At 35.5% G+C, this 12,188-nt stretch overlaps 1 protein-coding gene across 1 annotated transcript; it reads right to left on the reverse strand.

Annotated features, from left to right (window-relative positions):
- Positions 1-895: 895 nt before the first annotated feature.
- Positions 896-12,100, reverse strand: LOC134239507 (uncharacterized). Its single transcript, XM_062721686.1, has 11 exons — positions 11,810-12,100; positions 10,701-11,486; positions 10,422-10,519; positions 10,066-10,281; positions 9,318-9,405; positions 8,963-9,084; positions 7,928-8,033; positions 7,406-7,587; positions 4,728-7,190; positions 4,216-4,315; positions 896-1,889 (listed from the first exon to the last, which is right to left on the reverse strand). The coding sequence occupies exons 2-11, from the start codon at positions 11,451-11,453 to the stop codon at positions 1,773-1,775; spliced, it is 4,245 nt and encodes a 1,414-aa protein (XP_062577670.1). The 5' UTR covers positions 11,454-11,486; positions 11,810-12,100; the 3' UTR covers positions 896-1,772.
- Positions 12,101-12,188: the final 88 nt, after the last annotated feature.

A 12,188-nucleotide genomic window follows, 5' to 3' on the forward strand; every position in this document is an offset into this window, starting at 1 on the left:
TATTATCAAAAGTTGCGTAAATCTCAGTAATAAGAAAATAAGACTCTTTGGTTGCCAAAATATGCCGCCTTTAACTGACTGATTTTTTTTTCAGAATGTAAGTACTATTGTCCGTGGTGCACGTGATAGAAATCGAAAATGTTGTTCCTGTTGTCCTTTGTAGAGCATTGCTAACTATGCTAATTTAATAAGGTTACTACTCTCCAGCACAAAGTCAATGCACTGAAAGAAGTACCTAGTTAATTTAACTAGTGTTCTTCGTAAATAAATCGTTCGTCGTGATCAGTAATCAGTAATCATTCTGTTTACTAGCTAAGATAGTGAGTAGTAGGTGTCTCGTGGAGCGGGGGTCGTACAGATACGTAACTCCAGTCTTTAAGTGTTTATGATAACACATATCACATTTCATTCAACTTTATAAAAGTCTATGAATAATGATAACAGAATTCATCATCAAAACTTGATATTAGAGTAGAAAATGGCCATTACATGAAACAACCAATCACAGTGCGTCTTACACAGTTGAACTTATTTCTTGAATGCTAATTGGGTAAATGTTGTCCATTCCTGTTCTTTAGAATGCTGCTATCTGAACACTCCATGGATTTTCATGTATATTAAATTATTGTATCAGTTGGTTAAAAAAAACAAATAATTCCCAACAATACTATAAATATATTACTTTTATTTAAATAATTTTTTTAAAAAAAGGACAGAAACAAAACATCAACAACAGATATCTAAAAATATTTCAGACATATATCAAGTTCTGTACAATTCTAAAAATAGGATAATTATATCACAGATATAACTTGCTGGATTGGAATGTTACAGTTTAATAAATGCCTAACAATAAATGGTCAAACCTACACCCTTAGTGAAATAAATGCACACTGGTCATTTGCATACATCTTTATTCTTATTTTACAAAATCAATATTCTAGACAAGTGTTTTTTTTCATTCCTAAATTATAAGTTAATAAGGTTCTGTATATCACAATTCTGCTAAATTTATAATGAGGTTGTGAATGTATGCACTAATTATATTATGATATTTAAATGTTTTCTGCAAAAAAGAATAATACTGATGTCATAATTATTTGGTTTGGGTGTCCATGAGGAATGGTTCTTGACATTCTGAATGATACTAGCAGTCCTTAAGGACATGAAGCTCAGGCATTACATCTTTGAGACACAAAGTTAGAAATAGTTTTTTAAACAGAATGTTGATTTTCTACCATATAGCAATATTTTATTCATAATCTTGGTGAATAATACAGTCAATGTAGAATTCTGCCAACTTGAATCATTTATTGTACTTTGCAAGAAAGAAGGAAGTCAATTTGATAGCTAGCAGATAATATGACAATCTAAACACAAAATAATAATAATCATGAGTCATAACATGCATATGAGCCTAAAATCACAGCAGTAGTATGGAATTCAACCAATTCAAAACCTAAATACAGAAGTTTAGCAAAATAAAATGTCAAACACTGACATTTTTCTGATTTCAGCATAAAAAGATGTTGATAATAAGTTCTTGATGCCAAGAATTTCATATATGGACGGATCAAAGTCAAATATTTTAAACTGGAAGATGCTAGCTGCTTTTAAAAACTCACATGAAATATGTATTGTCATTTAAGCCATTTTAACTAAAGGATTATTAATGTAAAACCTGAACCAGCAGCAATATTGGATGATGCCAGGCTACATCACACAGAGTTGTGACAGGGAGTTACGGAGCGGAACCTTCGTGGGATGCATCATTAACCGTGACTGATGGCAGACAGTTGGTAGTTTTCTAACTTGTCTTGCAAAAGTTGGATAGCCTGGATTTTCTGAGTCAAGATATGGCTGATCCTCCTTACATAATCTTCATCACTCTACAAATAAAAATACCCTCAAAATAACAACCACATCAATTACAAACACCTAAAATTACAGTAAGTGAGACAAGAGGCCCATAGGCCACATTGCTCGTCTGAGCAACTAGGCTAGGAAAAAGCAGTAATCAATTCAGTATTGAAAAACTAAATACACAATTGGTTCATTTCTATCACTCGGAGGAGGGGGGGGGGGGAGGGTAGGGGGGAGCATGATTTAAAGAAACTTAAATCAATACTAACTGCAGATGTTTCCATAATTCTTTGGCTAGCCATGGATTTAGATTTTTTCCTTTAACCTTGTTCTTCATTATATCCCACCCCAGGTGTCATGATCTGAACTTGAATCTAAACAACCTGAGAATGCTTCTTTATTAATATAACAAACCATGGCTTTCTGGTCTTTGAGAAGAAAACTTTGATTTCCTAAGTGTTGTGGCCCATCCCTCCTCTGGGGGTCAAAAACTACTATGGATGCTTTCATATAGATATGATTTGCTGTTCTTTAGAAGCAGAATTTCTGATATTTTTTCTTAGTTTCTTATGTAAAACTATGATTGCTGAGTGTGGCCTCACTCTACTGCCCAGAGGGGATTTTCAGAACTTAATTACCTTATTGCTAACTCAAATTTTCTTCCCTTGAAAGAACATTAATCCTTCCTTGGAAGATGTTACATACCCTTCCTTGGGAAAATAAACTTGAATCCCCTTTATCCCAGAATACTTTGTGGCAAGTTTGATTGAAACTAGCCTAGTAGTGCTTGAGAAGAGGTAGAACCATTGAGAAGTCTATAGATAGACAGATGGATAGTTATAGATAGACGGCTGGTCAGACAGATGCCAAACAAAATGTGATCAGAAAAAAAACTCACTTGAATCTTTGGTTCAGGTGAGCTAATAAATTACTGTGGAAATGATTCACTTCTAGACTCCATGCCCTTGAACTGAAATAAATATTCAGGGCAGAGGATTTTTTTTATTTCCATCTTAAATCACAATGCTTTTCTGTGTGTATCTTATTGTTTGTGTATCTTGGCTTCAGATGGGATGGAGTCAAAAGGCTGAGGAAAGCTGCACTTGAAAATCTAGATTAACAGTTTGACAAATAGGTAGACAAATATACACTCAACAATTCAGCCATGAGGCACTTTTTCAGGTTTGTACCCACACATGTAATAAAAAATGCATTTTTATGTGAAAACTGTCATAACTTTCATCATAAAAATTTCCAGTTTATTATCAGAATTATGAAATTAATGCTTAGAGAGATACATACAATATGTCTAACACAACATTTATCATCTTTTCCTTTCTGAATTCTGTAAAAGATTTAGAGAGATTTAAGAGAAGGAAATGTCAGTTTTATGTCCACATCATGGCTAGCCACCCTGATATTACATCTTATACAAAAAAAAAAATTGATCTATATATGTCACTATAAATGTTAAAACTTTACTTATATCTGTTTAGTTAACAGGAAATAAAAGACAGAAGCCGAATTATGATTATATAAATATACCCTGCATATATAACTGTATCAAATCCATGAAGCAATCAAATGGTTACAACTAAATTAATGCCCTAATTTTTAATGAGCCAAGCTTCCTGCTCTCCATTCCTAGATTCCTGAGTTACTTACAGTCTTTATTATTGATTATGTACACTCACTTTCTGATTTTTAGATATAATGTTGTTATTTCTTGACTTTTATTATATCACTGATGCCAGTGATCATGTGTTACATATATAAACTAATTTTGTTGCAGTTAATATGTATAAAGTGCACACATTTTGCATCAGGTGATGTATTCACTTTGCCTCCTTTAAATTATGTTGCTATGTATATATTTACTGTGTAACTTTTATTAGGCACCATGATGTTCTTTACTCTGTCGATCACTTTATCAGTCATTCATTGTACTGTAGATTCCTTATTTTATGCCAGTACTAAATATCATAAAATGGCCCTTATAGACCACAAATCACGAGAAGAAGAATTTGCGAGAGGATCATTATGCAGGTTGATGAAGAGATCTAACAAGGATTTCAGCACCATTGAAAATTAAGTAGTCTTATCTGGTGAGTGGTGTGTCTCGCAAAGTTACACAAGAATTATTTCCTCCTGTATATTTAGGAATGTACAGTACTCACATTTTACTTTAATTAATTATACATGTAATTGTCACATTTCACTCACTTAAAGACATTGGTTATTTGTTCTAACTTTATGACATTTTAAAAAAAAATGATTTTATGACATATTATTTGTTATGTTGTTTCTTTCATAAATCATTGCCAGTTAAAGCATCCATAAAGTTGTACTCACCTTGTGTCCAGACTTAGCCCCTAACAATAGCTTCATTTCCTGTTTACAAAGAGACGTAACTGTTGCAAGCTGTTCTTCATGGGCAGAAATGATAATTTGTCTGTAAATGCACAAAATTTTATTTCTATAAATAAAATTAGAATTTTATCATTTTTTCTTCCATTTTGAGGAATTAATACAAAAAAGTGATCAAATAGGCAATTTACAGTAGAACAAAGTTATACTGAAAATGCTTATTAAGAATTGACACTTACAATAAAGTGATTTTTATTCCCTATGGATTTAAATTATAGTATAAACTTAATGGATATGAGGAATTATGCTTATAGCAAGGCAAAATCCTCCATCCCTGGCACTTCATTATAAGCCTGTTTTAATACTGTACACAATTTATATTTTTCTATATGTATAAAGCTTCAAATGTTTAAAATATAATTCTTTTAGAAATTCATATTTTTGGTGCTGTTTGTAAATTGATTTTACACAACTAACTTAGTAGTATACTGTTTTACCTGCTTTCTGTTTGTTGATCCTTGCTTTCTACTTCCCTGGCTTCATTTTCTGAGTCTCTAGGGACAGGATGTGCTAGATCCTGGTTTGCTGACTCTACTACATGCTTTGTTACAGGGTTAGTAGTCAGGGGCTGTGGGTGTATGGGAAGAAATGCTGACCCCACCCTGCCTCCACCCTCAAGCTTTTCTGTTGTTATTGCTGGACTGTTAAATTTACTGGATTGGCCCCTCCCTGAGGTTTCTCCCCCACTCTTATTGCTGAACATGTGGTTCCTGCTTTCACTTCCATATTCAGTTAACTGATCTTTCTCTTGTGTTTTTGCAATTCTAGGTTTGTTTTGTGTAGTTGTGTGTCCTCTGTTATTTGATGAGTCATTTGTTTCATTTATGGGACTAGGATTTGAAACATTATGTTTCTGTGGCTTCTCCATGGATTCCTTAAAGAAGACAGACCTTAATCTTGAAGCCACGTCTTTCCTTGAGGTTGCTGGCCTGTCACCATAGTAGCTAGGTCTCTTCTGGATTGGAAGAAACTCTGTCAGATCTGAGTCAAACTTGTCATGAATGTCTTTGTCCGCCTCTAGAGGTTTTTCTGGCCTTTCTTGGTTGGACTGGCTGTATCCTGAGGCAGAGTGAACATCGTAATCAAGATTAGAAGTTGATTTTTGGACAGAAGAGTAGATATGTACAGCACGATTCGCTGGTGTATTGTACCAGTCATTGGTAGACAGAGGATCTACCTCAGCCAATGAAATCTTCTCCTCTGAATCATGTGACTGTCTACTTGTATTTTCATTGTCAACACATTCATAGTTTAATCCTCCTAAATTGTTTTGTCTTGTTTTTTGTTCCCTTTCGTCTACACATTCACTTCTTGATCTTGCGTAATGATCATTCTGTGATGAATCTGGTACCTCTTTATTAGACCTAAACTGATCACCAGAGCCTGGGTTGAATCTGCCATAATCTGAAGAAACCTCTTCCATCCTGTGGTCTTTAGGAGTGGGGATTCTCCTATCATCATAAATCTGATAGGGACTTTGGTTCTTGGCCTCCTGACGAGGGGAATGCCTGGGAGGAGTATGCTGCTCTGCCCTGTTTTGTTCTACTGGTTGACTAAGTGGTGGAGTCCGTAATATCCTTGGTCGGGATTCTGTGGGGTTCACCATGGCCAGGGAAAATGGAGGTGGAGGAGGTTCTGGATTGTAGCGACTGAATCTTCCAGGGGACCTCTGGGAGAAAGTTGTTAGGTCACTACTCTTAGCAGTCATAACAGCAGGTAGAATGGGGTCCACAGAAGGATCTTGAGGAATTTTCAGCTGTACATTATTCCCCCTACTGAGCCCCAGTACTAAAGAGTTCATTTCTCCCGTGCTTGGTGTTCTGGGAGTTTTTTGTGAGGGGGAGGAGGGATTAGGTCCATCAAACAAGTCATCATCAGCTACACTTCCGAGAGACAAGGGGGCATGTTGAAGTACAGGTTTAGCACTATTCACAGTTCTTCCTGGGTTATTCTGAGACACTTCAGACACCCTGGGAACATTATTATTGGGGTTGGTCAAAAAGTTATTACTCAGTGGCAAGTTTCTTACTTGGTTTTCAAACTTCCTTGGTCCTGACTCTGTAGCTGTGCTAGAGGACTGAGCTGATGGCTCAGTGTAGATTTTCTTCCTGAGGACAGGGGGACTGGGCCGTGATGGACCCTGGGGTGAGTTACCCCTGTGAGGGGAGTTCCCCCTGTCTTGTGGGCCCTGTGTAGAATCAGGGGATCTATAGTCCTGATCTCCTATCACTGGCAGTGGGTGACCAGAAGATGAAAAATGAACTCCAGGGGGTTTAATAACTGAAACACTCTGAGAACTAAAAACATTGTCTGAAGAGTGGGCAGTTTTGCCTCCAGTTCTGTTTAAATCATTTAGTTCATCATTATTAAAATCTGTAGTGGGAAAATCGTTATCTGTATCTGTAGATTTTACTACAGGAACATTTCTGTTAGTTTTCACATTACGTTTCTCACTCACATTACAAGAGTCTGAGTCAGTGTGATCGGAGTCACTGCTTTCTATAAGAAGCTGTTGAGGAGGGGGACTGGACCTTAGGGGGTCAGGAGAAGGTCGAGGGGGGAAGTGTCTAACAGCAGAGATACGACTAGCCACAGTAGCACTTGGTTTTCTGATCTGAGGTTTTGTCACAGAAGAGCCTGAGGAGGAGGCAGATGCTGGTTTTGTTTTTCTTTTAACACCGTGACCCTTGATTGGGCTTTCTGTGGGGTCGAGATGAATATCCTGCATGGATGCTCGAGACACAGTGTGTCTGTGTGTCTTTGGTTTAATGGGAGTGGAAGAACACAGAATGTTTCCTGGCTGGAACACAGAGGGGGCTGTTAGAGGAATATTCATCAAGATGTTACTGGCTGTACTCGCCCTCATTCCAGAAGATGACTCTCGACGAAGCTCTTTAACCCTGGATAATGAAGAAAATGTTCCTATATAAATCACACAGTTAAACTGACAGTATCTCGATTAATGAATATATTGAATTTCAGGGAAATGTAGAGGCGAATTTATATATTATTTTTGAATTTCAACATCAATATGTCAATTTCAGGGGGAATCTAGAAGCTACTTAATATTTTGGTCCAAAAATGACATTTAATATCATTTCATTTTATGGCTTACCTGTCAGCATATCTTAATGTGTTCAGAGTGTGTTCACAGGAAGACTGGGTGGGGGATATGTTAGCGATCATACAGGTACGAGAATTCCCCACGAAGGAGTCCTTTAGTATGTGTGTCAGCTTGCTCTGACGAAATGGGGTGTGTTTACTCTCTTGATCAATAGACCGAATGCACTCCTTCAACTACAAAATTTAGGGAAAACATTTAGTGATTAATGCTAATAAGCCGAAATCTTAAAATTACCCGAGTAACCTTAGAGCCTCTCTGACAAATAAATACCAGGTACATGTTTGCAAAAAAAAAAAAAAACACTTTCACAATGTGATCATGAATTCTTACTTCTTTTGGTTTAAATCAATAAAAGAGATGAATTATTTATTGTAGACACCAATTCCTTAAATACCAATTTCAACAAATTAGCAAATTAAGATAATAAGACTATTTTGACTGAACCACAAAACCAGAAAACTGCAAACTTTTTACCACCGTATACTGTAATTCAGATTTGACTGGTTTACTTACAGCTAAGAGACTCTGATTAATTTCTGCTCCCTCCATGCGTGTCTGTTTGTCAGTGTCCGTAACATCTGAGGCTCGCTCACTGCCTGCTAGGTCAATGAATGACATTCTGTTAAAAAAAAGACTCAAAATGTCAGATGCCAGACAAAATTCATTCTATTCCATGATCTAAAATTTGTATATATATTCTCAAGATCAATCAAATGCCTGCTTTACAATCAGATACTGTAAATTTGTTTTAATCATAATTAAAGGAGATGGGTGAACATGACGAGAGATAAGCCCATAGCGCGACAAACATGAAGGTGAAAAATTAAATCTCAATTTTATCAAAATTTTCTTTAATATTTCATCTAACATTAAAGTATACTTTATGTAAAATCTCAACAACTTGCACAAATCTCATGAAAATTGAAGTTATTTGCCTATGAAATATTATACACACACAAAAGAGGACAAAACGAGTCATTTTTTCCCACTTACTATAACACTATTTTTCGTTATGAGTGGGTCTTCTCTCCATTTTTTTGAAAGGTAATCCTCAAAGTTTGCATAAAAACATACATATTTTGGTTTCCAAAATTATGGAGCAATGACCCACTATACCTTAAAAATATAAGTTTATGACATAACTTTCGTATCTTTTTGAGAAATACTTGAAGTCCCTTAAGTCAATGGTCCTATCACAAACATGATTTAAATGCCACACTTCATCAGAACTTGTGTAGCGTAGTGGTTAGCGTGCTAGTCTCAAAAGAGAATGCAACTCAGGATTTTTATTGCCAGGGTTCGAACCCAATGGATACCAAATTATTTTTCTTTATAAAAGCATAAATTTTAATGAAAAATTTTCCTCAAAACTTTTTGTTTATCATGATGTTACAAAAATCAATGATGAGAACTTTACTCTAAATACTAAAATCACAATTTGAATATGACTTTTATATATCTGAAGCTTGTGGGTTTTTTTGCACGCTAAGTTCATCCATCTTCTTAGTTAACATCTGATAAGAAGAGCTATGTAAGAATTCTTTTTACCTGCCGAGTTTTTTGTCCTTAGAGTCCCTGATCTCGAGCTGTAGGAGGGCGTGAGAGCGGGAGGAGTCAGGGTTCACCCCGGTAGCTCCTTTACTTCTGACAGAATTACCATATTCCAGAATCTTTGAAAACAATGTGTGATAAAATCATCATTATATTTTTTCTCAGTAAAAATTATTGGCAATTGCAATCTGAGTATACATGTATTAAAGCAAAGTATTCAAAAAAAATCTTTCCAAGATAGATGTGTTATAATGTTTACATATGATGAGGTGCCCTATTTATTGTCAGATGAAATTCTAAGCTATAGATATGTAACAAGTGTTAAACTAATTCCTCTTGTAACCGCCCTCACCTGTAGAAGAGAGTTGACATCTGTGGCTTGTGTTTCTGTCAGCCCGGCAATACAGACTTTATGGGAACCATCCTCCCGAGCATGAAGCCTGTACCCAAAAATAAAAGCGTCTTTTACCAGATTCCCTCATTCGTCTTAGGTTAACAAAATCAAAAGTATTTACAAAGCAAAAAAAAAAAAACAGATTAATTATGTATAAAGAGGATATCTATATTGTGTGATTTGATATTGGCTTTATCCAAGGAGTTGAAATGGAGTATATCGCGAGGCTTGCAAATGAATATACCCCATTTCAACGAGTTGAATAAAATCAATATCAAATCACACAATTATAGATGTTACATTTATCTCATTATATTGAGTTATGGTATTGTCTCTTTGAGTTTAAAACTTTACATTCAAAGAAATAGGGTGGAAAAAGTTCACATGATTTTCATTACTTTAACCATTCTTCAACTGAGGATTATCAAATGGACATCTATTGATTGGAAAATGACATCAATATGATTTAATCATTTTATCTTTGTCGTGGAGATAAGGATGGAAGTTTGGAAAACAGTTTCACTGTGACAGAAATAAGTCAGAAAGCTAGCATCTACCCGTGATTCAGACACTCAGACTCCCTAAGAACATGAATAAGTTTCTACAGAATTGAACACATTTTCTGTTCAACATGTCCAATAAGTTTGTCATAGGAACATATTTGCAAAAGTAAATTGATATATTTTATAAAATAACAGAAATTTACCTGTTTCTTTTGTTAAGGAGGTCATAAAGGTTTCCACAATAAATTTCGAAATAGCTGACCCATACTTTGATGCCTTGTCCATATCTTCCTGACTCAATAATAGAGAAAATATCATGAGATGCCAAGAGATACAGCCCAGGAATTTCTCGTGAACCTATCATTGTGTGAGTTTTACCAGCACCCGTCTGTCCATAAGCAAAACATGTGGCACTTCCACTAAAAAGAAACATAGTTATTCATTGTATTACATGTTTTACTATTCTATGGTACAATGTAATACTATAATTATATATATATTTGAAGTTTACATCAATTAACAATTTTTACAATGCAAGTCTCAATGATAAAGTTGGTACCCCTCAAATATGCAGTTAATGAGAGGCCGGGCAGCTCTAATATACACATCTTCATTCCCACAGGCTTCATCAAACACCTCGTCAAAAATAAATTCATGCTGAAAAATTAACATTCAATTAGACCAAGTTTAATGTTTTAAAGGTTATATCTAAATCTAAATTAAATTCATTCAATATCAAAATAAATTTACCTGGATTTTATTTGAACAAGTTTGTACTTTTTAGCTAAAGTGTACATGATATACATGTAAAGATATATCTCTTCGTGGCTTGAGCTACCTGTAGTGTATGTGGAGTCAGATCCACCGCTAGTTTTGGTTCGTTGACCGTCAGAGTTGTTGTGCTTTCAGCTGACACTATATCTGCTTCACCAGACTTGATTTCTTTTTTGTTCAGAGGTCTTTTACGAACACATACTTTAATTTTTTCATCACCTCCACCATGTTTTCCAGTGGATGACTTAGAACTCCTTATAGATGAATTGACAGTTGTTGGCACCCCATAATTATATCCCTTCTGCTTTACACGGCGATTGACAGCTCTTTTCCTAACAACAGAAGAAGCTGGATTCAGATGCTTTGACGCTGGCTCATAATCTGAGGGGTCAGATGACTCCGATTCTGATTCCTCCTCACTCTCGGAGAATACGAGAGCCTGGGCCTGGGCGGGGGCGGGGGCTGAGCGGCTCCTCTCCACCACTCTCACATTGTTGGTTGGAGTAAGTCTCTGGCTGATCACGTCATTACTATTTGAGGCAGGGGTATGGATTCTCTTTAAAGATTTTCTATTTGTAACTGGACTATGTCTAGCTATAGGTGAATTATATAAGGGGTCAGTGTCATTAACAGATTTGATAATTTCAATGAGATCAAGTAATCTTCTTCTATCCTCGGGAGAAGTTATTCCAATGGCATCACAGTCTGTGGTGTCTAACCTCGCCAGGGCCTCAGATCGAGTAATTCCATTTATACGAAAGATTTGATAATATTTTTCAAGTCGTGCCTCTTTCAAACATTCAAATAAAGTACCCATGTCTAACTTGTTTCTTCATCAGAAAATCTTCATCTGCAAAAGAAGAAAAAAATCAATTATTTAAGTCATGATACACATGTATAATGGACTTCAATGATAGACAGGTACAGAAATTAAACGTTTCTAATCAAAAATGACTGCAAGTTTACTTATTATTTTTCATTTGGGAGAGATTGGGTGCAAATATAAAAACAATGTCATATTTTTTTCATATACATAAAAATTTATGATATTTTCGTATCTTCCTTTACTTTTTTTTTCTTTTTTAAAGTAAATCTACCCAAATCATAAACATAGCTAAAAACTGTGTCCATGCAATAAATTTACAATTATGTCTGTTGCAAGCGTTAACTTACCCAGGAATTCATTGCGTTGCCTAAAATTAAAGTCTGACACCAACTTTAAAGTGTTTACGTCAGGTACTTTGGCATGCAGCCGAGCTCATCAGGATCCATTTACTGGGCATGTTACGACTTGTCTTACGAGATATCGGAAGTCGCGTGCATCGCTGGTTTTTGAGGGTCTTTGAAGATACACTAGCTTTGAATTATCTGAAAAAAGATAATCCCATTGTATATATTTTAAACGACGGACAGATGGGAGGTATAAATTTTTAATGAAGAAAGCATTTCAGTAACAGGAAGCCACCAATTCGCCATTTTAAAAGACGCGCTTTACCATGTCATGGAAACACTTTGAACTTTTAAATTCGGATAAGTCCGGAAATATAATGTC

Source organism: Saccostrea cucullata, unplaced genomic scaffold, assembly GCF_032062105.1.
Source record: "Saccostrea cucullata isolate Sc308-1 unplaced genomic scaffold, CSIRO_AGI_Scuc_v1 ctg14129, whole genome shotgun sequence".
In the NCBI taxonomy this organism is placed as follows: Eukaryota; Metazoa; Mollusca; class Bivalvia; order Ostreida; family Ostreidae; genus Saccostrea; species Saccostrea cuccullata.

Coding starts and splice junctions, on each gene's coding strand:
- LOC134239507 (XM_062721686.1), bottom strand. CDS start 11,453: ATGGGTACTTTATTTGAATGTTTGAAAGAGGCACGACTTGAAAAATAT. Junction 4,316..4,727: donor GATCAACAAACAGAAAGCAG/GTAAAACAGTAT, acceptor GTGCATTTACAG/ACAAATTATCATTTCTGCCC. Junction 1,890..4,215: donor GGGCTAAGTCTGGACACAAG/GTGAGTACAACT, acceptor TTTTATTTGTAG/AGTGATGAAGATTATGTAAG.